This window comes from Diaporthe citri (assembly GCF_014595645.1).
Source record: "Diaporthe citri strain NFHF-8-4 chromosome Unknown scaffold_7, whole genome shotgun sequence".
NCBI lineage: Eukaryota > Fungi > Ascomycota > Sordariomycetes > Diaporthales > Diaporthaceae > Diaporthe > Diaporthe citri.
In genome coordinates, this window is record NW_025064852.1 from 4,511,614 (window position 1) to 4,538,769 (window position 27,156).

Genomic DNA, 27,156 nt, shown 5'->3' on the forward strand with positions numbered 1-27,156 from the left:
CGCAATCCGAAAACAACCCCCCCCCCAAAACCATTAACCTCGCCGCATGAGGCCATACTTCCATTTTTCAAGGGGTTCCTCCTCGGAAACTTTTTGCACGGGCACTCGACTCGTCCGATTTTCAGATATAAGATGCTCACAAGATGCTCGGACGACTTCGTGATGAGAAACATATTTTCGAGACCAATCAAACAGGCTTTATGAAGCTGTGCCAACGGCTCTTGCCTCTTCGTTTACTATGGCAATCCTAACGCTCCCTATCTTCGCAATCGCGGTCTTGTCTCGGCAAGGTTGTGCCTCTGAAACGGAACATAAGTGTAAGCACTGAAAAAAAATCACTTGTTACTTACCATTTAGCATAGGCCCCGGAAGACAGCTGTTGGCCTTCTCCTTTATCGTGGCACGCTCTCAACGCCTCTATATCTGGCCAAGTCATCGCCGTCCAACCATTAGCTATCTCATGTTATCCAGGGCCCCTGTTCAACAACGACACATGCGCCGCGGTGAACTCGCAGTGGGATAAGTGCGCCTGGCAAGCAGAGTAACCTGCTGGATTGTGCCAGGAGTCTGACGACCTGACGTGTCCTCCAGTCATTCCGCCAGCCGGGTCCGGAAAAAATTGCACTATTGGGAACCATCCCAGATATGCGATCAACGCGACTTCACCCGAGCACGTTGCAGCTGGCATCAAGTTCGCTGGAGAGAATAATGTCAGGCTCGTTGTCAAAGCCACTGGCCACGATTTACTTCGACGGTCTCAAGGGTTCGGGAGCATGGAGATCTGGATGAGGTATTATCGCACCGGTCTGGACTGCCTGAACGCCAATTGGACGGGCAGTGCCTTGAGAATTGGTGGAGGTTATCAGTGGAGCGATGTGTATGCCGAAGCACAAGCACACAATGCCATCGTGGTTGGTGGAGGAGCGCCATCAATCGGTGCCATCGGTGGCTGGTTGCAAGGAGGCGGCTACGGACCGGCTACTCATCAATACGGTATAGGGGCAGATCAAGTCCTGGAAGCCGAAGTTGTCCGGATCACCACCACCGCCATCTGTGGCACTGATCTCCACATATACCATGGAGTACTTGGCAGCCAGGAGGTGCCATGGACGGTGGGCCACGAAGGCATGGGTATTGTAGTGGAGACCGGATCCGCGGTCACGAGCATCAAGGAAGGGGATCGTGTTGTCATCAGCGCAGTACAAGCCCCCGGGCATCTGCTGCTCGAGCCCACCATCGGGGGAGGCGCTCCAATATTCGGGGGCGGCAAAGACTGGGGAGATCTCGGGGGAACTCTAGGTACGCGTTCACCCTCGACTCTTGGACACCTCTCAGCACCCAATGTTATAGACTTGTGATACTAACCTAATGCCAGCCGAATATGTCCGCGTGCCCATCGCAGACGAGACCTTGATGGAGGTAGGGAACCCGCAGATCCCGGACAGGGAACTGCTCTTCCTCTCGGATATCTTCGCCACGGGGTGGGAGGGCCTCAACTACTCAGGCTTCCAGCCAGGCGACGACGTAGCCGTCTTCGGCGCGGGGCCCGTCGGCCTCATGTGCGCATATAGCGCCAAGCTCCGCGGCGCAAGCAGGGTGTACAGCATCGACCACGTCCCCTCGCGCCTCGCGAAGGCCAAGTCGATCGGCGCCATACCGATCAACTTCACCAAAGGCGGGCTGCCATCGGAGCAGATCCTCAAGCTGGCGCCGGACGGGGTCACGCGCGTGTGCGACTGCGTCGGGGAGAGTGCGTCAACGAGAAGCTCGAGCCGGACCAGGCCTTCGTGCTCACCGAGGCCGTCAAGATGGCGTCTGACAAGGGCGGCATCGGCGTCTGAAAAGGGCGGCATCGGCGTCCCGGGCGTGAACATCGCTCAGCCGGACAGCAAGGGCACGCCGCGGGAGTCGACCATCGCGCCGGATATCAAGTTTCCCTTGTCGCTTTTCTGGGGCAAGTCGCTGAGCATGAGGGGAGGTAGTGCGGATATCCTGACAGTCGCGTCGATGCTGTTTGAGCTGGTAACGAGTGGAGTTGCGAGGCCTGGTTTCGTCGTGAGCAAGGAGTATATTGGGCTTGAACGCGCGCCTGAGGCGTTCCGGAGATTTGACCAGCACCTGGAAACCAAGGTGTTGTTCAAGCTCCCATGGTATGACGAGCATAGGCAGAAGAGAAAGAGTACGGGCGAGGAGGATACCGCACTCGGCCGAGAACACGAAGCTAGTAGTAGAGAACTCGATCCCCATGGATCCGGCAGGTCCACCAGGTAAGCAAAAGTTGCCCGATAGGCACCTGCGACATTCCACTGCTCTTGAAGAGAGACATTCGACACTGACAATCCGTTTACAGTCGAAGGAGGGCTAATAAGCGTGCTCGGCATTTCCACTGATCGGTCGTCAGCGCACGTGGCCCGAGTCCCGAAGGATGCGCAGTCTCGTTACAAGGCGTTATGCACTCAGGCGTTCCTCGTTGCCAAGGATTCATTTCGGAGGTTTCCACTCTTTTTTAGGCAGCCTAGAAAAGACCGTCTTCTATAGGCTGGAATTTTGTTATAACCCCTAGAAAATGCCCGCTCTCTCGGGAAGGAAGACGCGTAGTGGAATAGTAAGTCTTCCCCCTGTAGCTGAATGTGGTATGGCCGAGTTCCATTTGGCTTATGCCCAGCCTACCCAGAACAGACTGAAAGTGGTTAACGCTAGGTAAGGGGCCCCACCCTTCTCATTTACCGTCCAGTAGGAGGATTCGATTCACACTTCGCGTGACCTCGGACTTGGGAAGTCAGCAGAAGACTTTTCTTTTTGCGAACACAGTCGAGTTCTAGAAGGAAGGATTCAATACAAGGCTGCCTGGACCAGCTAGACGCTCCCAGCCGTTCCCCGGATCTCCAGTTCCAGCCGGAGTGGCCCGAAGGAACCGACAAAAGGTGTCATTAGCTCATATAGTCTATTCCTGTCCTGGCAATTGCACTTGGCTATAGAGACTATAAGATCAAGTGTCGTGAACTCTTCTTTTCCGGGTATTCCGCTCACTCTACCCTGACCATCCCACCAGCCCTCAACACACCGGCATATAATATCGCAGCCATGCGCTCCAAGCTTCACGTTGTCGCCACTATGCTGGCTCTGAGTCTCGACGTTTCGCCAGCGTCCGCTGCTCTTAACTTAGTACGGACCTACAGTGGCTCGAACTTCCTCGACCAATTTTACTTCAGAGATGTAAGTTCCATTACTCTCACCTGAACACGGCCCAGCATTTCAAACTGATCACGTTGTCCTGTTATAGACAGCCTATTTCCACAGCATAGGCATTGAGTCGGGTGACCCAACAGATGGCTTCGTGGACTACCAGTCGGCGTCAGCCGCATCGTCCAAGGGCCTGACCAAAGTCCAGTCAAACGGCCAAGTATACATCGGCGTGGATTCCACCACCAAGCTGTCAACCTCAGCCCAAGGCCGAGCGTCGGTGCGCCTGGAGTCCAAGGAGACATTTGGCACAGGGTCTCTCTTGGTGGCCGATATTGCGCACATGCCAGCAAACCAGTGCGCTGTCTGGCCAGCCTTCTGGTCGTACAACTTCGGGGAGAACCCCATGGGCGAGATCGACATCATCGAGGGAGGCGGCGCCGCTGGGTTGCAGGAGAGGAATATCGTGTCGTTGCATACCTGCAGTGCCTGCCAGTTCACGAAAATTGGAGGCACAGATGAGAGGGCGAACTGTGCACTTGGTGGGGACTGCAGTGATGCTTCAACCAACTGGTAAGAAATCTTGTTCACTCGACGAGATAACCAGAAACTCACGAATTGTGTCTAGGGACGGATGCGGCTCAACAGGCAACGCCCAGTCATACGGCGACGCCCTGAACTCCGCAGGAGGCGGCGTCTACGCCACCTACCTGCAAGACAACCGGCTGCGCATCTGGTCGTGGCCCCGGGCCTCCGTCCCGGCGGACCTGACCAGCGGGTCCCCCAGCCCGGAGGGCTGGGGCACGCCCTCGTCGGACTTCAAGACGTCCGACGGCGGCTGCAACATCGGCGACAACTTCCAGGCGCAGACCATCATCATCAACACCGACTTTTGCGGCTCCATGATCGACGAGGGCACGTGGAAGGCCGTGACGTCGTGCAGTAGCCAGGCGAGTACCTGCGCCGCGTACGTGGCCGGCAACCCCGGCGCCTTTGCCGACGCGTACTGGCTGTTCAACTCTATCAAGCTCTACCAGTCGTAGGTAGCTTTCAAATACAATCTTTTTTTCCTTAAGAAAGAGCTCTCCCGTCCGCAGCCTGTGTCTCAATGGTTTTTACCATACTGCAGGTTCTGTGACATGCTGTGGAACTACTTCCTCGGTGATTTGAAGCTGACTCTAAATGCTGAAGGACTGGTAACAACGTCAGCCTCGACGGGAATTGTGGCGGCACGACTGCGCAGACGTGTCAGGGGTCCGAGTTTGGGAACTGCTGTAGCCAGTATGGTTACTGTGGAGCGTCGGACTTGTACTGCGGTACTGGATGCCAGCCAGACTTCGGTACATGCACTTGAGCGCGTACATGTAACCTAGGGACCTTGTACATAGTACCTAAAATTTAATGCACGCATATTGGAGACTCTATCCAGTCACTGGAAATTTTTATCAACGTGTAGATATGATTTTCAAATCGCACAAGCATCACAATACCTGGCTCACAAGTCTGTTCACTACGGAGCCGATGATCAGTGAGGTCTACGTCTTTCGTAAATCTCTAAATAGAATTGGAGAAGCTCACATTCCGAAAGAAAAACTTGCTCTTCGCCCGTGCAGCTGCGATCACGGATATGCCAACAGTCAACCCCCTTCTTACGAGCCAAACTAGATAGGTTGCCAACGTTTGGAAACCGGGACGACACGGGTAAGATCCATATCCACTCCGAAAATCACACAACGAATAAGTCCTTCACCAAGGGGTATCCCACCACCGTGGTGGATAACGGTCAAGTACCAATAGTATCCGTTCCCCACAGGCCATGTGGACACCATCCCCTAACCGTAGCCCGGCGCAGTACTTCGAGACCAGTCATCATCACCACGGGCCTGAGACTCGTCCACGAACTCTAGAACCAGCTGTAAAGAGGCGGCAACGAAGTTGCGATGTGGAGAGAACCCGCGGCCTCCTTGCACTCACCGGCGATCATCATCACCAGATCCACCAGCCGCTCGAAAGGGTATGTGTCCCAGAAGCGCTCGAGCCTGCCAGGGAACCAGTCGTGGCGGCTCTCCACGATGCTGGCCCCGATTAGACCCCGGACGGCATCGCGGTTGGTCCAGTCGGTGTTTAGGACGCCGACGTTGTGGCGCAACGGCCTGGCGAAGGCCCCGAACCGGATGTATACGCCGTTGCACATGTCGAAGGGGAATGCGCCGGATCCCTGTTGGAGACGGTGGTGGTCGAAGCCAGGGCCAAAGGCGGGGTGCCAGAGCTCGACCTGGAGGTGCTGGATGCGGGAGAGGTGGTGGCTGCCGTCTGCGCCGGCGGTGTGGGCTTTGAACCGGTCGACGAAGTCCTGCCAGACCTGGTCGACCTCGGAGTGCCGCTTGGGGTAGATGCAAATTCCGAAATTCTTCTCCTTCTACCACATGTGGAGGACCTCGCGGTGGAGCTGCCGGTTGACCTTTGCCAGGGTGGGCTGGCAGAGGTTGAACTCGCCCACAGGGTGATTTGGGTCTTGAGTGCGGGGCATGTCGGCGATGACCATTGCGTAGATAATGATGCGGATCTCAGGTGGCAAGTTCAAGAAGGGGAACTGATTCTGCGGACGGTCAGTACTGGGAGCGACTCGAATCAGGGCATTAGTTGAAACACTTTCGCAGTGATGGCAGGAGGGGATGAGGGTGCCTCTTTCATGTAGCCGTCAACCTGATCAAGCTTGTCCAGTTGGTCAGCATCATCGCTCTGGTCGGCCTGCAGACCATGTGTCAGCAGCTCATTTGTATCCCAGGTCTTCTTTTGGATTCCGGGTTACCCTAATCGATGGGTGATGCAATCCCTTTCGGAATCGGATGCGTTGACTGGTGGTTGGCAGAACTCACCTTGAGATCGTCAGTCATGGTATTCACAACGCTGTCGTCAATCTTGTCCTTGTTGTCCTCCATGTTGATTTAAATTTGATTATGTCACAATGGTCCTGCAAGAAGTTCTGGCTAATGCAGGAGGGTATGACAAGGAAGTCGCAGATATGTTGCCACGGAGTCAAGAAGGGGAAGGAAGCTGTGCAGATGTATCTTTGTGCAGATACGACGGCTCGGATTCTATTGGGCAAGGGCCTCGGGGCTGCTAGATGGTGGTTCAGCTTGAGTTGGACGACCCATCAGCGAATTTTGTTGAAGATATACGGTTAAATCCATGGTCTGGATTAAGCGTTTGGTTATTCCTGACCCTCAAGAAATCTCTCGTTAATGCGATGGCGTGAAAACAAGTCAGCCCTGTATGATGGACCTTCGCCGGCTAGAGCCTCAGAATAACGAGGTATTCTCGAGGTTACGTAGTTAGGACGACATCAACCTGCTACATGAAGACGACATTCCCCGACCCTGTGAGTATTCCAATAACTGCTCGGGCTGCCGGTCTTGTTATATCCTCAACTGAGGTGCACAGCTCGATGCGACAGCGAGCCTTTGGGCAATTGTTTCCGCAGAGCCATACTATGTTCATGATCTGTCGGAGGCCGGAGCCGCCGAGCATGAGGTTGTATCTCCTTGCCGCTGGCCAAGATCGCAACGACTGCCGCACTGCTGCATACACAGCTTCTTCCACGCCGCATTTGCTCCAACGGACGAGCTGCAGTCTCGTGGCGTGTTTAGACTTGATTGGACGTCCGAAAGAGACAACCAACTCGGCGAGACGATGGCTAATGCTGGTAATGAATGGGCTTGGCCCCCAACACAGTTGGATGTTCCTGATGGACCGCGGGTTGCTCTCTCGCGGGAAGCCATTCCAGTAAAGGTAGAATGACTCGAGCACCCGGGCGACTCTGCCTTCAGGAATTCCAGCATCACATAGTACGGGCCCTCTCCCCACAGCGATGGAGAAGTTGTTATTCGCATAGAAGACCGGGAGACATTCCTCACGTAGCTTCCTGTTGACAAAGGCCAATGGCGGCTGAGCAAGACTGTTGAAGGGTGGTTGTGTGACCCCATGAGCTCGCATACGAGGAGTCGGTTCGGCGACTAGAGCATAGTGGTAGATTGGGATGCGAAGCTCTGGAGGCAGGCGGAGGAGATGAGAGACAGGCTCCTGGCGCCTGGCAAACAGCCTCGGAGCGGGAGCAGCGCGGACGATGGAGTCTTCCGACACCTCAACGGACTGTTGTGGCATCCTAAGGGAATGAGGCATTTCGAGATGTTGGACGGTTGCTTGTAATATCACCAGTGCGGCATGATGTGGTTTATCGGAATAGGCTGATGAATGATGGCGAATTGTAGAAGGCAGGGACGGGCTGCGAAACAACAGAAAAGGTTTGGAAGATTGATCTGGGACGTGGAGACGTGTCGCAGACCGCAGTCGAGTTGAACGTATTTAAATTGTTGTGTGGTCGGTTGATTTCGTCTCCGCTAGGACGTCCTAGGCACCCACTAGAAGATTGGCTCACACTAGCTGCAGACAGGCGATGACTAGAGCAATATTAGATATGTCGAATTCCTTATCATGTCCGCGTGACGTTAACTTTGGTATCGGCTCGCACATCGTCGTGGCCCAACTCGGTCCGGCTGAAGAAAGGCTATGAGCGTCTGTTCTACGCCTCTGAGTTACTGTAGTGTGGTGCAGCTGGCACCCTATTCTTGTGCTATGCGAGGTGGCATGGCCGATGAAGTGACAAAGTGTCGCCGAAATAGAACAGTTGACAAGAATTCCGACTTGGCTGCCGAGTGCGGAGCCCGATTTTAGGATAACAAGCTGCCAATACTGTGCATTTTCTCTAAAGTCGTCAAATCATAACGACCGTCACACTTTGCAAAAGATTCTAGCTTCAAATTTCAAGATGCCTGGTCCCGCGGATTGATCATTGTGACGCCCGAAAATCGAGGGCAGCAACATGAGTACGTATTCAAGTCGCGAGACGATGAGAGAGGTCTTAGGATGGGCTTGAGACTATTTTGAGTGGCTCTATCATGCGACAAGTATTGCTCCACAGCGATACTTAGCTGAAGGTACGGTGGCATTGATGAATATGAAATAACTAGAGAGATTTGATGTGAGAGACTTCGTAGGTAATGCCATCCTACGAGATCATTCCGGGGTACATTCCACGTGAAGCCATGACAGGCACTATGCTGTATGATGAAGAGTTGCCTCAAAGCAAACTCCCACCGAAATGTACCACTGAGAACTAATGCAATATACAAGATATCAGAAGCACCCGGGAAGCAAGGACAACACAATACCTTGAGCATCCCGGCGTGACGGGAGAAGAAAGGAGGAGAGCGCATAGTCTTAGAGCCTTATGTATTCATCCACTTGGCTCCTGCTCTGCATTACCAAAAGGTGTAAGCGAGCCCCAAAGGCAGATGAGCTATCGTAGTAATGGATTTTCTTGCCTCGGGAAAAGCATGCGCCAGGAGCCAGGCGACATCGAATCGCTCTAGGGCCCGAGGGAGCAACTCACGATCATAGACTCCCTCGTCCATTTCGCGCCACATGTCCGGAGTAAGCGCAGTTCCGTCGGCTAATAGTTTTGCGATGAAGTCCTTCCTGGCCGACGAGTAGTCTGTCCGCTCCGCCTCAGGGCTCCCCACTTGTCGATCGGCCAGAATGAAGTGGTATGGGAGGTGATCCAAAAAGTACTGTAAATGCTCGTTGCATGGACTGGGATCGTCTAATTTGTAGTGTACACTGACTTTGATGTCCCGGACGTGCGCCTCGATGGTCTTGGGCATGCTCTGGATGATTTCTTGGACTTTCTGGAGGACTTGGCTGCTTTGGATAATTATGAGCAGAAAGAATTTGTTTTGGGAGTAAAACATGGCAAGGGCTTCTCCCCGAATCTGCTTGTTTGCACAAAGTAGGCCTGGCTGCCTCAAGGATGCGACAAGGCGATCCTTGAGCAAGGTCTCTCGATAGACTATGTTTCGAATTTCAGGCGGGAGGCTGAGAAACGGGAAGCCGCTCTAATAACTTTATGGTTAGCTATAGTCGAAGGAAAATAGATACCTCGGTTGTGGGGAGTCAAACATTGTCATGCCCCCTTCGAGCTGTGATGACAACTTGATTGTCTTGGCCCATTTTCATGATTTGGATGTGTCGCTTAGACGATGTGCCGTCTTGCCTTTCCTAGAGGCGGCCAACTGCGGCCTTTTAATAAGCTGCTCACCAGTTTTCATAACTCAACGTTGATGAATGGAGCATTGAATTAATTGTCTCAGGCCATTGATGGGCGCTATGGTTTTGTGCTATTGTTCCCAGTCTGAGACAGCATTTGAGGCGAGGCGGGGTGCCTAGAAATGGGAACAATGAGACTAAAGCGTCCAACAGGCAGCATATCGAGGAATGAAGTTACCAAGCAAAGCAATGCATCGGACTTGCCTTTGTCAGACTGAGAAAATACGTCTCGAAGCCGCTAGCAACAGGGTCTCGGAGAGGAGGGAATTATATGGACTCACCTATTTTCTGGGGGCTTGTACTTTTTCTATTCAATAGGAGATAGTAGAAGGAAGACTTACGAGAGGACGTCTAGATATTTCTCGATTGTGGCTGACATACCGGCTTTCAGAGGTCTCAGAGAGGGGGTTCTGAACATGTCAAGGAATGGCGGAGCTAGATCCCCGTTGTGGTGGATCATTTCAACTTATGATAATATGGAGAGGAAAGATGTTGCCGTGGTGCTACTGAAGGACGATTCTGGGTACAAGGGGAGATGACAGAGGCCTATTAGGTAGGCTTATGATTCACAGCAGAAGCGCTGGGTTTTCAAATGAATTATTCTGAAATGGCGGCCGGTCCCGCGGCAGTCTAGCGAAGGGAGTCACGTCGACGAGCTATTCATGACTTTCTCGTGGGAATTTTAGGATGAATTTCACTCGTGGATGTTCAGGATTTGCTACAAGCTAACATGATTTTCAAATTTCCTGGTTCCACAGCGTTAATGGGAGAGCTGCAAAAGCTGGTGTCCAGTTGATGTATGAAATAGCTCACTTGGCCAGGGCATCAAACAATGTAACCAATCCGACCACAAGAGCAGCTGTAATGATGTAACTGCCCACCGCCGTCCCAGTCTGCACACTTGCTTGTACTTCGCCACCGTATCTGAGTACTGCAACAATGGGCCAGGCAACCGTGGCGGCAATGCTGAGAAGGGTTGGAAGAAGGATAATATTGGAGATCAAGGAAGCGTCCCATCCGACCACAAACTTCAGGGCATTTGGAGGATTGGAGGAACCAGTCCCTGGGTATACATTAAGCCGTTGCAGTTCCATTATTTGAGTCCTTTTGACCTGCTGGTGCTTCCACTGTGCTAAACTCCTCAATCAACGCACAGGTGCTCGGTGGCACGTCAAGGGTCGAAACTGTTGACCCAGCCGCGGACCCGTTTCTGATCTACGATTTTTGTATGAGTCAGTTGAAGCATTTGAATTGTCTTGAATCTCCCCCGCGCATATTAAACATTCATGAGAGTCTCGCGTTACACACGTCCAACCTCTGGCCTTGTTTTCAGACCAAACGTGCCCTTCCATTCGCACCACTGCCTGGTGGGGAGACAGTGAGCTTACCTTTGTAATTTCCAGCCTCACAAGTGACTTTGGGAGCATTACCTGAACTATGCCTTCTTCTATCCTCGATATGCGATAAAAGAAGGACAGGTGATTCCACAACCAAGCGTCGTCCAGCGCAGAGTCGTGAGGGTCGGGGCAAGGAATGCGTATGCAGCTGGACCGGTTAAAAAGACTGAGACAGCATGGTCGGGGTATCTTTGTCGCCAGGCCTCAGTATAGTTCTGAGAGAATCTTTTCCTTCGCACAGAGAACAGAAAGTATTCCGACCAAAACAAAGACCAGAAAATGGGTTCATCCACTCTGGATATAATTCGTAATGTCACTGTGGCCTTTTGGTCTGGCAGTTAGGAACGGGTAGAGAAAACAACAAGTAAAAAAAAAAAAAAAAATTGAATGCTTACAAAGTAGTCCTTGAGTATCTTGTAGATGATAATGAGTGACAACGGTTTGTCGATGATGGCGGCCTTTCGCAGAAACCATGACGCGATTCTGATTCCCAGCTCGAGTTCCAAGATCATAATTACCTGAAGTTGAATGTGTAAAGTAACCAAATATACCAGAGAAAGGTCATTCCAAACTGCAATAAGCACATTAAGCGCCAATTTTGGAATGGTTGTGGAAAATAAGGGGCAGGTATGGGCTGGACAACACCGTTGGCAACAAAAGCGTTAGAAGTGAACCTATGTGGCTGTGCTGGGGGGTGTGCATGGTGCAAAAGGCCAAACAGCCTTAGAGGTGCCAAAGTATTCCAAACGGTGGTGAAAGCGCTACTAAGAAATACAAAAGCCGTCCTGTCTCTTCTGGGAATGGTATATTGAAATGTCGACATGACGAAAGAACAAAAGATTCGGAGTGGTGGGAGTTTCCTAAGATGGTCTTCGCCTTGTCACAGCAGAAGTGCCTGAGTTGACTGTGAATATCTGTTGATTTGTATTGCGACTTGCCTAACTCAAGCAAAGGAAGTGCTCGGCGGACTTAAGAGTGCCCTCTAAGCCCTTAAATAGGCCCGTGGGGTGACACGATACGCTTACGAAGTAATATTGACAAGGGTCCAACTGCAGGCAGCTCGCATACAGTCCACCCGCTCTCACATTTCCCATAGGTCCGTAATGAACTTGGTTTGTACTCTGATCACTGCGGTACAACGTGAGTTGCAATTAGTGCGCCAGAGATATAGATAGCCGTCTACATATTGCCATAGCCTATGCAAATGGGGCTACGCAAGGTCACACAGGCTAATTGATGGTGGGAAGGACATACAGGAGAAGTTTCAGCTGCATCACATCATCCCCGCCACCCACGACGGGCTGAATCTAAGTTTTGATACTGAAGGTGGTTTTGGAGTGACTCTTCTTGCCAAAGGTGTCTAAAATCACCGCATGTATGCTGATGAAATGGAGATGGATCGTTCCCTTCAAGGAGGCGACCAGAAGGGCGCACTGGACATCTCGTGGGAATGTTTTATTTAAGGTGACAAGCACATACTCCCAGGACCACTCCAACCTGATCTAATGCCTTTGAGCCTTCTTGCCCTTCCGAAGGGCTCCGGGTTCCTTCTACTCTTCCTCATCGGAAAGGACATCTGCAATTGCTTCGATGCAGCTCTTCCTCTTCCTCTTCCTCTTCCGAGTCTTCTCTATCGACGTTGACGCGGACTAGTGCATGTGTCAGATGAGGACACGCCGATGCAAAAGCACACAGGGCATCCAGCGCAGCCCTCTGGTTAAATATATTCAAGGGTTTAAAGGACTGTCCGCGGAACCGCTTCCCCATGAGCGTTTCCATCAGGTCGTCCTCCAGCCGGACTACCGCCTCGTCGCACGCAGCCCGAAGGGCGGTGGCATCTGCCCAGTTCATGGCAGCGCTGCCAATCTTCTCCCTTGGCCCGAGAGGACGGCCTGTAGCTGGGGCCTTCAGGACGTCAGGGTCAGCCACCAGGTCGGCTTCAATATGGTACCCATCCTGTCTCAAGAAGAAGTCGAGATGAATACCACCGAGGAGCCGCATTGTGCTGGAGCCCGGCGATCCAACAGGACCACCGGTGAAAACATCTACGACGCGTTGAATGAATGGGGTCCAGTCCTCTGGCGACTCCGCTTTGACACGTAGGACGATTGAGCTCGCATAGTAGAGGGGAAGCGCTTCGGCGCGGAGCCGCCTGTTCACTCGCGTGATGGCTGGCTGCTCATAAAGGCGGTTGTCCTCGCGTTCAGAATGATGCAAGCTTAGAAGCTGATGGTATATCGAGTCCCGGATCTCGCCGGGAAAGCTGAGGAAGGGGAATGGTTTCTGGTCAAAAGTTGGTTAGTCCCAGACACAGCGGAGCGAACACGCGACGTGGCTTACCTCGTCCTGCTCGCCGTTTCCAGCCTCACCCGGGGGGCTTTCTACACCATGCCGGTATATATTGTCAGTGCTAGCCTCAATTATGTCAGTCGGCGCCATTCAGAGTCAGCTAGGAATGAGATTCAGGTGTGAAAGGTCCCAATCGCGACTTAATCGCGGTCTTGATTGACGTGACGCGTTAATTCTGTGCAGACGACGCGTTGACGTTGGAAAAGTGATGTTGACTCCCAACTCGGTACCACTGTGTGTGGAAAACGAAACTATTTCCCCCCCCCTGTCCTTTTGACTCGCGCTCCCCCTCCGCTGCAGAACAACAAAAACTTTAAAAATACGCTATTTCTTTAATAACTCACTTTAATAAAATAACAGTATATAATATATATATATATTTATAAACTTTAAAGTTTAAAAATTCTTAATAAAATATTATTAATATTAATATAACTTTTTAAATAATATATAAATTAAATTATTTATTTTTATTTTTATTTATTTATTATTATTAAATATAATTTAATAATTATAAAAATAAATGCAACTTATTGCTCAGGGATTCCCTGTCCAAGTAATGCTGCCAAGAGCTCTTTGCAAGGTACAGGGCTGCTGCGCCTCAAGCTTGAAGTCACTTCTTCACCTGGCAATGTACCTTCCTGTGTGGTGCTCTGCAGCTCGCCCACTTCCCCTCACCACCTGGTCTCCATCGCCCACTTCCCTGCATCACTTACTTCATCGCCCATTTCATCGCCCACTTCCCGCCATCCGTTTCTTATAGCTGACTTCCATGGCTATGAGACTCCTGGTCCCCTTGCTCCATGGCCAGGTGCCCTTGTGCACGCTTGATTTACACTGCCCGCTGGTGGAAAGTGAATGAGACCAGTTTTTTTTTTTTTTTTTTTTTTGATGAGCTATGAAAACTAACTAACTAATTCGAAGACCAATTTTCGTATACCAATTCATTCTGTGATTTCTTTCTATCAGTACCAGCGAGGGTCAGTTGGTTCACCATTAACTGCAACGGTCCGGATGCCATGGACACTCTCTGCATAGTTACGGAAGTGGTCTTTGTGTTTCAGCACCTTCTTGGGGATGCAGACCGGGCAGACGACTTTCTGGTTTGGTTCCAGCTTAGACAGGTGCTTGCTGATGAAGTGGCGTTTGGACTCACGGTGCCCAGCGTAGGTATGGCAGAGATCAGGTATGTTTGGGTCGTCAGACGGGAGAGAGAGCGCCTTGCCCACACAAATAAAGCAGCGTCGGAGACGCTGCCCAGGCTTGCAGAAGACAGACCGTCTAAGAAGCTCTACTGCATCGGCATGCTTCTGCTGCTGCAATTCAATCGCAGGAGGCCGCGGCCTAGCCTCTATGACCTTGGATGAGGGGCGTTCTATCACCTCGCAGTACGCCATGACAGCCAGGACCGCCTCCGTCCTACGCTGGAATTGAGCGGCGAGATCTTGAGGAGGAAGCGGTGCTGTAAGCGCGGTAACCAATCTTCGGAGTGGTGAACTCATCGGACGTGACTTCCGAGTGTCGTTGGGAGATGCCGCGAAGCCGTTGCCTTGAATCTGGATTTCGATGTCTTCAACTTGAACTGCCTGTTTCGCACCCCACTCTGCTCTCATGCGAGCTTTCATCGACCGCCGCAACCTCATCTTGGCACTCGATAGCTCCTTGGCTGCCTTCCTATACGCCGGCGTCCTTTTAGGCATCTTGCTGAGCGCACTAGTAAGGCGTATGATTTTGGGATCGTTGTTAATAGACGCAGACAGCTGTGGCGTTAGGTTTGCAGGTCGGCGGCTACTTCGCGAATGGCCGTGGCTTCCGGCTTGTTCTACAAGCTCGCGTTGTGGTTCACGGGCCAAATGAAGCGCCCAGAGAACAACCGTCACATTCCGTGCCACATAATGTTTCTGGAAGGTGTTGGAGTTGGGCGCGTGATCCATTACAAGGTTGCGTAAAGCTCCGCTAATGTCGACTATGTATCACTCAGTAATTAGCTTGATTCTATGGAGTCTTGACATGATGAACTGCTGTTCAAGATCCCCGACTGCTGCTCTATGTCCTACAACCCCGATGGTGGAACGGGGGGAAAGGGCATGGAGGAATGGGAGTGATCTCTTCAAAGAGTTCTCACAGGCTGGGGGCAGATCGGTGTGATGGAAAAGCCATTGCAACACATGTGCTTCTTGTGGACTTGGTGGCTCGCAGAGCTGCGAGGGAAACGTTGTACATCGACTTGACGCTGAGAACTTGGAAAGGGGCATGGCTTACCGTTCCTGTCCATGTTGTTACCAGCCGCATAGCGGAGTGTATAACAGATCGTATTGTGTTCAAAGCCGACAATTTCCCCAATCCTCTTCACACATCCCTCCATGGTGCCCCTCTTTCATTGGCTCCGTGGCAGACATTTCATACCCCGTAAGCGTCTCTTCATACCGACGGAAGAGGGGCACCTCGTCGAGGTCTCTCCTTAGGGGAATCAACAACTCTTTATCGTCCTTCCAGATCCTAAGGTCAGCAAGTGCTCCGGGATTCTTGTTCAGACTCTCTGAACGGAAGGCATTGTGACGGAAAAGAATGCCGAGGAGAAAGACGTGGGGGCTCAGAAGCAGTGTATCATCGTAGATGATCTCCGGGATCATAAATGTCTTGATCGCCTTGCTGTCTAGGTATCGCTTGGTGAATGCCAGCGTAAAGCGGATGAGCAGCTTGTAAGGCCCTTCTGGGTGCTTTGGGTCCCGTACGAGGAGTATGTTGATATCTCCGAAGCGAAGACGTAGAATGGATCTCAGCCGGGAGCCCGCAGGGGCCATAAGGAGCAAGAACAACACCGAGAGAATGCGGAGTTCGCCGATTTTGAAATCCTTCTCAGTCGTGCGTAGCATTGTATCAATTTGCAGGATGAAGTCCGCAAGCAACATCGCCCTATTATTCCGTTTCTCACTAGACAGGTCATAGACATTCGTTAGCTCCGCGATGCCTTGACTAATCATCTGCGTGTTGACGGCCTGGTCGATCTTGCAGCCCATCGCCCTCTGGTAAGCAAGACGGAAATTGCACCAAAAGGTGATCAGGAAGGCCTTCTTCGTCGTCCCCCGCTTAAGCTTCCCATCCAGTGACTTCTTCTGGTTCAGAGTCCACTTCAGGAACGCGAAGACAGAGGAAAAATTGATGGTCTCGTAGCCACGGATTGCATCAACTCCCTGGATCCTGCGGGAGAACCTATACATATGTTAGCCAACTCCTGACCCCATTGGCGGAAGGGTGCATACTCAGTCCATTGACGCTCGACCCTGTTGACCATTTCGAGTGTGCCTTCCGAGTAGTTTTTCTTTAGATAGGCTCTCTCGTTAAGATCCTGCATGTCCCGACGGTAGTACTCGGGAGGATGCACATTTCCATCGAAGAGCTCTTCACCATCATCCTGGCGGTCCGTGTTGGCTTGGACCGGCTTCTTGAGCCCTGTGCCCTTGTGTGCCAGGTCAAACTGGCGGACTTGCTCCTCAACATCTGCGGCAGTGATGTCGGCAGCAGCTTCCTCCAGGTCTCCGTCACTCTCATCCTCAGCGTCGTCTTCTATCCCGGTATCGGTCTCAGTCTCATCATCCCCTTCCGAAACCTGATATTCGGAACCCGATTTGTCGTGTTTGGAACTAACCACCGAGATGAGTTCCTTGGATTGTTTTCTCTGTGGGGGCATCCTGGAGGTAAAGTAATGCAAGTTTGATTGTCTGCTGATGCGCTTGTTGAATTGAGATAAGAGGTTTAAACACACGTCAGAGACAGAGAGAGGGAGAGAAGCCAAGATATTTCCCACGACTTCTAGTTCTGCAAGTTCTCAACGAACCCCGTTAGGAATGAACCTCTTGTGTGTTCAGTGGGGAACGCAGGTCTGCATGTCCATCAATCGGTCGACGCACAGGCGGCATGCAGACTCTGTTTGTTTGCTCGTCCACTTGCAGGTGTTGCAAACCTAAGCCCAGGGGTCACCCCCTGTGAGGGCGCAGGGTCAACCAAACCCAATCAGTTCCCGTTCCAGAGTAGGAATACAGCTGGGTATAGTGCAGCGTATTTGATGTCTATCTTGTAACACCGTCTGAAGAAGAACCTTGCGATTGGTCGCGATCTTTTTAGCATTGCTCCTAGCAATGGATCTTGTAACACTCTGTTTCAAGATGACTTCTGAGCTGGCCCCCGCCTGTGCAAACAACAGTTAGACTAAATGCTGCAGCTTCAACATTCACTGGACTAGACATTCAGAGACAGGAATTGCGCTTCCACAACCGCAGGTTGCTAGAAAGGCTAGAAAGCACAAGAGTGGGGCCAGACCGACCGGGGAGAGCCGGCCGAGACGTCAGAAATGCCCTAGTTCTCATGCAACGCAACGCAAGAGAAGCAAACTTTCCAGAACAGGCTCCACCAGGTACCCTTGGCTCGCATGCCGAGCAGAGCTTCAGCGGGCTGGGCGACAGAATTTGTCCAGTTCAGAGTCTTGGGATCTCATGTGAACACAAGGCCACTTCAATGAAATGTCATCACGATAACGGCAATGGATACGCGAGCTGTCTGAGGAGGTGCGCATGTAAATTTGTGACAGGACTGCCTTTCCCCGGGTGAGAGAAGTGGCTCAGTCGCGCGATTTGGGGCCCTCAGGAAAAACATGAGTGCACAACTCGAAAACGTGACGTTCGTTGTGGTCGTTCCCGTGTCCTTCATGGTAACAGTCGCCACAGACCCCAAACCTCTCATCGCAATCCCTGCATTCCCAGCTTTCGTTCCCAATTTCACCCCAACACGTCAAGCACCACATTGGCAGTTCCTGAGCGTCTTCCACCATCAAGAACTTCGTGACCGAGTCGGTTTGGATAGTCAGCTTCCATCTCTTGTCGGAAGCTGAAAACTGCAGCTCACCGCCTGGAGAGGCTATTGAGCAGCAGCTAAGCAGTAGATCGATGGATCGGTCGTTGAAGTGTTGGCGGCCCAGCTGATCCGGGGGCCCAGACAAAAGGTCGTACTGCTTTCCATTGAGATGTAAACGAAAGGCACCCGGTGGGAGGTCCTTGCACTCCACGGCCCAACTAAGGTCATACGCGTAAAGCTTCCCGCGCTTAAACGCCTTTTCATCCTCTAACCATGTTTGGATTTTTTTTGTCGCTATGTTTAAATCCAGGAGCGCAGATGAGTGCGAATCGAGTATTCAATCTTGTTAAAGCAGGAATATCAAAATTAGCAAAGTGCTCCTTGTTCAAGCCCTAAATTGCATTTAGTAATGGCGCAGTGGCAATATTTACGATAACTGCAGGATCTACGGGCACAAGGAGAATCTTTGCAGTGGCACTACCTTGCCATAACCCATAGTGCTTGGCTTTGGTTGGAGCAGAGTTGCATTAATCTAAATCGTCGCTTTCCCCATCGGAATCATCATCAGAATTATCTTGGTTAGTAGCGGCACTCGATATTCTCGTGAGCATGTATATTCCGATAGCCGACCTAATAAGCATATTAATTGGTGGTGGAATATTGAATGTTGATAGCGCTGCGCCGGCTGATATAGCCGAAGTTCTGTCCGGGAGTGATTACGACAAGACAACGGAGAAGAGATAATGATAGACGGGGGGTAAATCGTAGCGCACCAATGTATGTTAAAGTCGGCAAGACGTGCATAGTGGAAGTTTAGGCCGGGCTGCCCAGTCGCCGCAACATCCCTCAGTTCTATCATCAATGTTTCAATCTCTCGCCACAGGCCTGGGCTGCAAAAACTCCCTCCACAGAATACTACCGCAAAGTCGGTGCCGTATTGCAAGACCCTAAAGAGAAGACCTCTCAGTACCTTGAGACCCCCTCTAAACACCTTTTTGAAGGCTTGGTGTAGCTCAGTAGCAGATAGGCGTACGACTATCCATGGCTTTATGCCACGGAGCGTGAGGCCCTGCGCCTTAATGTCAAAGTCCTAGCCCCATTTTTGCTCCTCGAAGTCCTTCATTACGGCTGCAAGCTTGTCATCTTGTAGATCTACGGAGAGTTCCTCCAACTGGGGACGACATAAGCCCTGAACCTTCTCGTCAAGCAGGTTGCTACCGCCGCGTGTTCCTGTTCACGGGTTAGAATCCTGGCCGCGTACATATCCGTCCGACAGCTTACCTGGTGACCAGCCTGGACCACTGACCGACTGGCTAGCTTCTACTTGAAGCTTTTCATCAAAGTAAAAGGCGAGACCCTGCATGTTCTGGTTGAAAATGTTAATTGATGTCTTCGTACGTAGGGCGTGCAGTAGTCAGATTCTCATACGCACGAAAGTACTGCTCCCGCCATCGACGACCACCCAAAGCATATCTCCGTCTAACCGAAGGGTACCAAAATGGGCCTGGAGCTTTTCTCTCCTCAGGCCACCTTGCGGATCGTCAAACTCTTCAGAAAGGTAGACGCCTGCACACTGGCCCTCGTTCGCGGTGCGAAACTGGATGTCAGGATGATCCTTGCAAACAGAGCGGATGATCCTGAGACAGTGAAACCTCCACTTATCAAAATCCCCAAATTTTTCGAATCTGGACAAGTATGTCGGATATGCGACTACTATTGATGTAGTCATGAGTCCATGGCAATCTGCGCTTGCAAGTGCCTGCTCGAGGAGAAAGCGATAATGGTCGTGCAGGGCGTCATCTTCGTCCTCGGACGATACTAACTCATCACGGCATAATCCAAGCAGGTAATCTTCCCCGGGTAAGTCCTCTAGTCCCCGGCCTATGCCGCATCAATGTTGCAAGAGCATTTTGCAAGGAACTCGGTGGCCGTTCGCCAAGGCTCGCCTTCCTATAACCAGCCTGTCCGAGTCGTCCTGGTATGTTGCTTGTGCAACAAACTCGTATATCGAGGTTGTGGCGCTTGGAGTGTTCTGCATTTCTGGGTGGTTAAGGTTGCCCTCAAAGCTAACGCGGATAATCTTGGGAGGCCCAGTCTCAGACGGTTTCCAAGCTAATGTGAGCTTAGAAGTAGAAGCGCCCAGATCTAGGCCAAGAGTGCTGTTGCTCCGACTTGGGTCAGACGGGAGGATGGCCTACTGTAGCGGTGGGGAGCTTCGAGTTACTGACCAGGGCACCTTCTCTGGCCGGACTAGCTGCCTCCTCAAGAACGACATAGCCTCATAGACACGGCCTGGCTGACCACGAACCACGTCAAAGCCAGTGGTCAAGTATTAAGAGGACTCATTAGTCACTGTGATGTAGAGGCTCAGGTGTAGGTACGTTGTAAAACGCGTGGATCAGTCGGCTCGACGCGTTGAAATAATCCCAACTCAGCCCGCGCTTGGTTCAGCAAACCACTGTGAGGTGGCCCCGCTAATTTCCAATGTCGTGCGGCTGCATATGCACGACGCATCGTGGTGGAGGTGGGCTCACCGTTATCATGAGCCGTCTGAAACGTTGCTCTTTTGGGAGCATTTTGGCCACGGGCCCTGTGAGTTACCCACACAAATCAGAGCGCACATATGGGCAGCTGTGTAGCACGTCGAACGTGCTTCGTACAGACTTTTGTCTCTCATGTTAAAGTCGTGCATTCCTGGAATCCAGCGTGAGCAGAACGGAAGGACTTGACCCGAGCCCAAAATATCTGACCACGAACAAGGGCCAGATGACCAGATCAATAACTGAGTATTTGGGTGCCGGGATCATTCGGCTTCCTGGAAGTCCCCTCTACATTAACATGACTTCTTAGCGCACTTCCACCAGCTCAGCGTGGGTCAGTGCCCAGGAAGTGGAGACCCGTCTGCCGGTTGCTGCCGTCGGCAACACAGTCTCGCGGTCCAGGTACCCGACTCCCAATGGCCGTGCATATTTGGAGCCCAGTCCCCGCCACTCTGTGTCCTGCTTCAAAGCATTCACTTTCCACTTCTCCACATCAATCTTCCTCCATCATCATCACCACCACCACCACAACATCGAATGCAATTCTCGCTACATCTACGTCATATGCCTCACCAGCACCAACGCCAATGCTAGCGCAATAGACAACTGCATTGCACATCTGCAGCAAGTCCACCAGCCTACAGCCAAAGCCGTCCCATCGCCACGCGACAGGAACCACGTGAAGGTCCTGGGTTTGGCAGCCCAAGCGGCAGCGTAATCCTCCTCTTCGGCGCAATCCGGGGACAGGGGGAGCCCTGCTGCTATAGGACTTGCGTGCGCCTGGGCTTTGGGGGCAGTTCCGTAATCCTCCTCTTCTCAACTTCGGTATCGACCCGAGTAGTCACATCTCTGCGGACATCGAGAGGACAGGAGGAGCCGTTCTGCTGGCTGCGTCTGGGGCTGGCACTTGGTCTTTTGTGCAGTCATTATCATTAACATCGTCTCCCCTCTACTCTACATCATCTTTCTCTTTGCATGAAAGCGTTGCTATTTGTAATAATGCTGAATATCCAAGATCAATACATATCAGCCTCCTCACCTGTTCTATTTACCCTATTGCTAATATCCCGCTTATAGGGTGGATCGAGACGAATGAGAAAGATCCGTGGATGTCATGGCTACGTCTCCCAACATTCAACTCCAAAGACTAGGCGTGTTGGACTTGCTCGAACAGAGTCCTAATCGCCCTAGTCCTGGATCACCCCGAACCCCGTCCCCGTCCGGAACACCCTCCCGATCATGCTCTCTCCGCGCCAACATGTGCCTCTTCTTCGACCCCGCTGCCAATACCGCCTTGTTCAAAGTCGAAGCTCCCGTTAGCCTGCTCAACCAGGAAGCCCTCGTGCCCCCGACGAGTTCACGGCGCACGCAGCTTGCTTTCACTCGCCACGCCGGATACCAACGCCACGTCCAGCTCAAGGTCTCCCTCTACGTCTACCCCGAGCAGATCACCTCGCTAGCCTCCTGCCGACTCCCCAGGCTCCCCGACCGCCTTGTTCCGGTTTACACACACCTGTCAGACAGAGAGACACTCTCACTCAAGCTGACAATCTCCTCCCCCCCGACCCTGATTATTCCCAATTTGACTGATCGCCTCATCCCTCACACGCGGTCTGATCTTGCCACCCTCACCGCATTCCAGCGCGTCGCCGGCGCGACGACCTCTACCCTCACGCTCACGCTCTATATCCCCGGCACCGCCCTCACAGACGCACAGGCGTCGTCTATTTGCACAGGCGTGACGCAGTCCACGACTGTGGCCACCGCGCACACGAAACTTGATAGGGTGTTTGCAGGGCGGGGCGTCAGAGCAGTCCCGCTGGACAAGGTCGCGGATATTGTGGACCAGAGCTCCCCTACGACGAGTCCTAGTACACATGCCAGCCCACCGGCCTATGAAGGGTCTGAGTCGGGCAAGGCGCCGCCGGTATATGATGGTAAGGGAAAAGAGATTGATCACACACAGGGTCGAAAGAGACTGCGGGAATTGAGTTCGAGTCCCGCTAGCAATTCAGGTGGAGCAACCGCAGACGTCTCGGCGGGGCAAGAGGAGATATGGTCACAGATCCAGGTCCTACAGCGGCTGCTGAAAGATGCGAACAGCAAGATCCCCCGGCTGGAGTGCCTGACCGCCGAGGCTGACACGAAGGACGCAACCCTACGCGCGCGTCTGACCGAGGCCGACGCTAAAGTTGTCGAGTTGATCGAGGCTACTGCGCAGTACGAGTGCGAAGCATCGGAGGGTCTGGACGCGTACATCGACCACAGGATGGAGGAGCTCTCTCGGGGTTGACACACTTGTACGGTCCGAGATGGAGGAATTCGTGGAGGAACAGGTGGGCGCAGCAATGGAGGACCTTCGCGAGAGATTAGCAGGCGGCGGGGTAAGGGTCATTCTGCCAGCAGAGTAATTTAGTTCAGCTGGCCAAATGCCTCTTAAATTGGTTACAATGGTAGGTTTTCACTACAATTACATAAGTGCTTGGAGGATAATACAGGACATCATAACAAAAAGCTTGATATTAATAGTTCTCTACAGTAAACAAGTAAAGCAAGTAGAAGAATCTATTACAAGTAGTGATTAAGGAAGCTGGAGAAGTGCCTTCTTGGCATACTTCTGCTAGCCAAGCTTGGGCCGGAAGTTCTTGGCACAATTCCACCAGCCAGGTGTGGGCCAGTGCCCAAGAAGCTACATATCCAGCTGGGGAAGTGACCTTGGTGTGGCGCAGGTGGCGCAGGCGGAAGTGCCGTCCAGGAGGCCCGCAGAATTGCCTCTTCAGGCAAGGCAAGCACCCGCATTATAAAATTATTTTAATATTAAAATACTTAATATAAATAATATATTTATAATTATAAATATTATATATAATTAATAAATTAATATTATTTATATTTATATTATTTATATAATATAAGAAATAAAGATTATAAATAAATATTTTATATTAAGATATTTAATTTCGTTATAAAGTTATGATGAATTATAGTTAGATTTGAAAATTGGGATTTTGGGGTCAAAAAGACAGGGGGGGATAGTTTCGTTTTCCACACACAGCAGGGTTCAACCCTGACGCGACTCCACGCCCGTTCGCATCAGTAGCTGCCAACAAGCATTCACTCCGTACCAGGTGCTTCAAGTTCTCCCTGTCTACATGAAGTCAGCAGCGTGACAGTTGGCGGGTCTGAAGGATTCACCCGTGTTCAAATCCGGCATAGCTGCGGACATGCGCCGCACCGATCAAAACAAACCCATAAAGAACCAACAATGAAGCCACGGTCTCGACTTTTCTCCACTGATTTTTAGATCAAACGAGCTTTCCCGTTTACCTCTGCCCATTATGTCCACCCCGTCCAAGAAACCGTTCACCCTGATCGTCCCAGGCGGCATGACGCCCGCCGCCGTCTACGACCCGGTCGTCGCCGAGGTGACAAGGCGGGGCCACGACATCCGGGCCGTGCAGCTGCCCAGCGTGCGGCTGCGCTCGGAGACGGGCCCCGTCAGGGAGCCGCCCACCATGTACGAGGACGCGGCGCTCATCGCCCGGGAGGCCGAGGTCCTCGCCGACGATGGCAGGGATGTCATCATCATCTCGCACTCGTACGGCGGCGTGCCCGCCACCGAGAGCGTGCGCGGCCTGTCCAAGGCGGCGAGGGCCAAGGAGGGTAAGCCTGGAGGCGTTGTGAGGCTTGCTTATATGACTTCGTTGGTGCCGGAGCTCGGGGCCGCGGCGAACGAGGTTCTTACGAATCGGCCTCGAGCTGCGGGGACCAGTGTGGAGATGGACATGGATGTAAGCTATTTCCTGATGGTTTCCTTGAAAACCAACCCAGATTCAATCCATTGAACAAGTTACTCATCGTGCAGGAACACGGCTGGATCTTCATCACGGACCCAGCCCAGGCCGCAAGCCTGATAGCGGCCGAGATACCGGTGGAAGAAGGCGAGCGCCTGGCCCGGGAGCTGTCGTACCACTCATCAACCAGCTTCACAAGCCCCTTGACGTACGCGGGGTACAAGGACGTCGCGGTCTCCTACCTGCTCTGCGAGAAGGACATTACGATACCGCACGAGAGCCAGGCCGACATGATCGAGCTGGTCGAGCGGGAGAGCGGGAACAAGGTTGACGTGACGAGGATCCAGGCTGGCCATGCGCCGAACCTCACTGCGTTCAAAGAGGTTGTCGACTGGATTGTGGGCATGGCTGAGAAGGCTGTGGCCGACGGTGCTGGTGATAGCTAGGCTCCTGGGTTGACACATGCAACCAACATCATTTCGAGCTCACCCCGCGTAGTATGGGCATTTTACCTTGTCCGTGGGAATGTAGCCCCAAGTGCCTGGAAGAGCATTGAGATCCACGGGTGGTAGGCCACATTCTCCAGGCCGCCGAAGGGCTCGCCGAAGGTGAGATTGCCAATGATCTTTGGGGACAGACAAGATTCAGTGATCCATCCTCCAATTTTCTTCATAGTGTTGCTTCTTCTTCCCATATTCAACCGGTTTCATTTCTGGCACTCACATCGAATGTTATCCAATTACACCAAGCTGCCATATCGAGAGCCTTGTTCCCTCCATCGCTGTGCTCGCCTATGCGCTGAACCAGCAGGTCTGCGTACGTCATGATGAGTGGCTGCTGGTCGCGCATGGCCTGGGCTGTGAAGCCGTGGGCCAGTGCCTTCCTGTACCGCGTGTGGTTCTCGCGCTTGGACCCGATGATGGTGTCTCGAAGGGTCTCCCATGTCCTGTCGTGCTTTTCATTCACTCCGGCTCCCGGCTTGCGGTGCCCGGCTATCAGCGGAAAGGCTTCCGGCTGGCCGTAGTTGAGCCAGTTTGGCCCGAGCCTGACTACCGGGCCGTATTTCTTGTGAAGCTCCAACGTCTGCTTGTGGGATTCTCCCGGGACCATCATGAGCGCGCAGGGGATCTCGGTAATGGCCCATAGTTTCGGTCCAGGATATGAGCTCAGCGGGTGGAAGTACAGGTTGTAGACGGTAGTCCAGATGAGGTAAACGGCAGCCTATTTTTGTCTCACTTCTTCAGTATCTTGGGCAATAGCCACCAATATACAAGGCTCTAATATGCAGGCGACTTACCGCGCGCCAATGACCGCTGGAACGAGCACGATTGTTGGTACATGGCCAAAGAAGCTGAATGCGGTTTGGACGTTGGCCTGGAGACCCTCTAGAATGGGAGGCATTGTAAAGTTTCTAGTCACTGAAAGCCGGTTGGATGTGGCCAACTTGCCTCCTCGGTATCCCCATCAAGGCATATTTGGTTTTAATAATCATTTCTTGGAGAGGCTGGAAGTTGACCGGTGCTGGAAATGCCGCACCATTTCATCCAATGATATACTGTTCGCAGCCGGCTTTTCCATGTGACGCTAACGTGGTTGCAGCATGCTCTCCCGGATGTGCCTCAGACACAACCTTGCATTCTTACCCCACGGTGCTGGACTAGACATCGTAGAGGTCTGCCTTTATTCGCCTTACTTAAGTTCAATCAAATCTCCGTGCCGGGTTCCGATCGCGGATCCTCGGTGGCTATTCCGAGCGGACCCATGTAGGCCCCGCAAGCTGTTGCCCCTACTATGGAAAGCCGTACATAGTCGAGGCCTATGGTGGCGAGAATGTCTACGTGCCCACGTCGGCCGGAACAACCCGCTACCTTGTGCCCATGAAGGAGTCCGACAACACCTTTGCCATAGTAGGGGGCGCGGGTGTTGCCTCTCGCGTGCCAGTCCCGGTGCCTTTCCATTACCACAGGCAGACGCGTCATGACTTTCTCGTCTTAAGTGGATAGATGAAGGTGTGGCTGGACGAAGAGTGCCGAATCATGAGCCAAGGAGACTATGCAAGCGTTTCACCAGTAAGTTGCAGCAAGACACACCAGGGCTGACAACGAGACATAGATGCTAACACATATGGCAGGGAACAGTCCACTCGTACCAATTCTTGTCTCCCCACACCGAGATCGTCGGCATCATCGTCGAGAGGGCCTTTGAGCCCTTCTTCCACAAGATCGGCGACCACTACGAGGGACACCTGTGGCCTGATATCGATGACCGGGACCCTCACGCCATCCTGCCCCAGCGCGTCAAGGAGGCCGCCGAGGAATTCGACGTCATCCCCGTCCGGGGTTATAAGGCCGCCGAGGCGAAACCCTGGAGCGACAAGACTGACGCCCAGCCCCGGCCTGGCCCCTACTTCCTACAGAATGGCAGAGGCCCCAGCGCCGTCCTAGGCGTTACCGTAGTGCGTCCCCTCATCACGGGCGCCGAGTCGGACAACAAGTTCACGCTCGGTACCATCGAGGGCTCGAGCGCCTACAAGACGCAGATCCTCAAGGGCGGCTTCAAGTTCTCCACCGTCAACCACGCTCTTCACGTCTCGGATGGGTACATCCGGGCGACGGTCGATGGCGACACGGAGCGCGTCGGCCCTGGTGAACTGCTCTGGCTGCCAGCCGGGTCCCTGTTCTCCATCGAGGTCGACAGCCGCTATTTCAAGGCGTACAACCTTCAGGCATCTTTCAATACGACACGGTGGAAGGCAGCCCATTTCAGGGCAGGCTGTTCAGATACCTTTCGCACACGAAGTTAACAACTTCAAATCGAAGGAATATGTACATATTCAGAGCCGAGGTACGAAAAGGTATCTCAAATGGCCCGTGAGGC

General features: G+C 52.5%; 12 protein-coding genes across 12 annotated transcripts; 5 read left to right on the plus strand and 7 right to left on the minus strand.

Moving 5' to 3' along the window:
• Positions 1 to 773: 773 nt before the first annotated feature.
• Positions 774 to 2,271, plus strand: INS49_014363 (uncharacterized protein; the record flags this gene model as incomplete). The annotated part of the gene is made up of 2 exons (XM_043175054.1): positions 774 to 1,299; positions 1,376 to 2,271. The coding sequence occupies 2 exons, from the start codon at positions 774 to 776 to the stop codon at positions 2,269 to 2,271; spliced, it is 1,422 nt and encodes a 473-aa protein (XP_043021999.1).
• An 813-nt stretch (positions 2,272 to 3,084) lies between these two features.
• On the plus strand, positions 3,085 to 4,226 carry INS49_014364 (uncharacterized protein; the record flags this gene model as incomplete). The annotated part of the gene is made up of 3 exons (XM_043175055.1): positions 3,085 to 3,216; positions 3,284 to 3,756; positions 3,812 to 4,226. The coding sequence occupies 3 exons, from the start codon at positions 3,085 to 3,087 to the stop codon at positions 4,224 to 4,226; spliced, it is 1,020 nt and encodes a 339-aa protein (XP_043022000.1).
• Positions 4,227 to 5,086: 860 nt separating this feature from the next.
• On the minus strand, positions 5,087 to 6,125 carry INS49_014365 (uncharacterized protein; the record flags this gene model as incomplete). Its single annotated transcript, XM_043175056.1, has 4 exons — positions 5,087 to 5,602; positions 5,645 to 5,782; positions 5,836 to 5,934; positions 6,063 to 6,125. 4 exons carry the CDS (start codon positions 6,123 to 6,125, stop codon positions 5,087 to 5,089), a joined length of 816 nt encoding a protein of 271 aa, XP_043022001.1.
• A 412-nt stretch (positions 6,126 to 6,537) lies between these two features.
• Positions 6,538 to 7,365, minus strand: INS49_014366 (uncharacterized protein; the record flags this gene model as incomplete). Its single annotated transcript, XM_043175057.1, has 1 exon — positions 6,538 to 7,365. One exon carries the CDS (start codon positions 7,363 to 7,365, stop codon positions 6,538 to 6,540), a length of 828 nt encoding a protein of 275 aa, XP_043022002.1.
• A 1,139-nt stretch (positions 7,366 to 8,504) lies between these two features.
• On the minus strand, positions 8,505 to 11,257 carry INS49_014367 (uncharacterized protein; the record flags this gene model as incomplete). Its single annotated transcript, XM_043175058.1, has 2 exons — positions 8,505 to 9,137; positions 11,141 to 11,257. The coding sequence occupies 2 exons, from the start codon at positions 11,255 to 11,257 to the stop codon at positions 8,505 to 8,507; spliced, it is 750 nt and encodes a 249-aa protein (XP_043022003.1).
• Positions 11,258 to 12,305: 1,048 nt separating this feature from the next.
• On the minus strand, positions 12,306 to 13,184 carry INS49_014368 (uncharacterized protein; the record flags this gene model as incomplete). The annotated part of the gene is made up of 2 exons (XM_043175059.1): positions 12,306 to 13,028; positions 13,086 to 13,184. 2 exons carry the CDS (start codon positions 13,182 to 13,184, stop codon positions 12,306 to 12,308), a joined length of 822 nt encoding a protein of 273 aa, XP_043022004.1.
• An 875-nt stretch (positions 13,185 to 14,059) lies between these two features.
• On the minus strand, positions 14,060 to 16,785 carry INS49_014369 (uncharacterized protein; the record flags this gene model as incomplete). The annotated part of the gene is made up of 3 exons (XM_043175060.1): positions 14,060 to 14,807; positions 15,501 to 16,307; positions 16,358 to 16,785. The coding sequence occupies 3 exons, from the start codon at positions 16,783 to 16,785 to the stop codon at positions 14,060 to 14,062; spliced, it is 1,983 nt and encodes a 660-aa protein (XP_043022005.1).
• Positions 16,786 to 19,035: 2,250 nt separating this feature from the next.
• Positions 19,036 to 19,674, minus strand: INS49_014370 (uncharacterized protein; the record flags this gene model as incomplete). The annotated part of the gene is made up of 3 exons (XM_043175061.1): positions 19,036 to 19,175; positions 19,227 to 19,311; positions 19,378 to 19,674. The coding sequence occupies 3 exons, from the start codon at positions 19,672 to 19,674 to the stop codon at positions 19,036 to 19,038; spliced, it is 522 nt and encodes a 173-aa protein (XP_043022006.1).
• Positions 19,675 to 21,743: 2,069 nt separating this feature from the next.
• On the plus strand, positions 21,744 to 22,778 carry INS49_014371 (uncharacterized protein; the record flags this gene model as incomplete). Its single annotated transcript, XM_043175062.1, has 2 exons — positions 21,744 to 22,422; positions 22,501 to 22,778. The coding sequence occupies 2 exons, from the start codon at positions 21,744 to 21,746 to the stop codon at positions 22,776 to 22,778; spliced, it is 957 nt and encodes a 318-aa protein (XP_043022007.1).
• Positions 22,779 to 23,823: 1,045 nt separating this feature from the next.
• Positions 23,824 to 24,725, plus strand: INS49_014372 (uncharacterized protein; the record flags this gene model as incomplete). Its single annotated transcript, XM_043175063.1, has 2 exons — positions 23,824 to 24,276; positions 24,351 to 24,725. The coding sequence occupies 2 exons, from the start codon at positions 23,824 to 23,826 to the stop codon at positions 24,723 to 24,725; spliced, it is 828 nt and encodes a 275-aa protein (XP_043022008.1).
• A 62-nt stretch (positions 24,726 to 24,787) lies between these two features.
• On the minus strand, positions 24,788 to 25,680 carry INS49_014373 (uncharacterized protein; the record flags this gene model as incomplete). The annotated part of the gene is made up of 3 exons (XM_043175064.1): positions 24,788 to 24,904; positions 25,003 to 25,500; positions 25,591 to 25,680. The coding sequence occupies 3 exons, from the start codon at positions 25,678 to 25,680 to the stop codon at positions 24,788 to 24,790; spliced, it is 705 nt and encodes a 234-aa protein (XP_043022009.1).
• A 635-nt stretch (positions 25,681 to 26,315) lies between these two features.
• INS49_014374 (uncharacterized protein) lies at positions 26,316 to 27,082 on the plus strand (the record flags this gene model as incomplete). The annotated part of the gene is made up of 2 exons (XM_043175065.1): positions 26,316 to 26,348; positions 26,411 to 27,082. The coding sequence occupies 2 exons, from the start codon at positions 26,316 to 26,318 to the stop codon at positions 27,080 to 27,082; spliced, it is 705 nt and encodes a 234-aa protein (XP_043022010.1).
• Between the last annotated feature and the right edge of the window lie 74 nt (positions 27,083 to 27,156).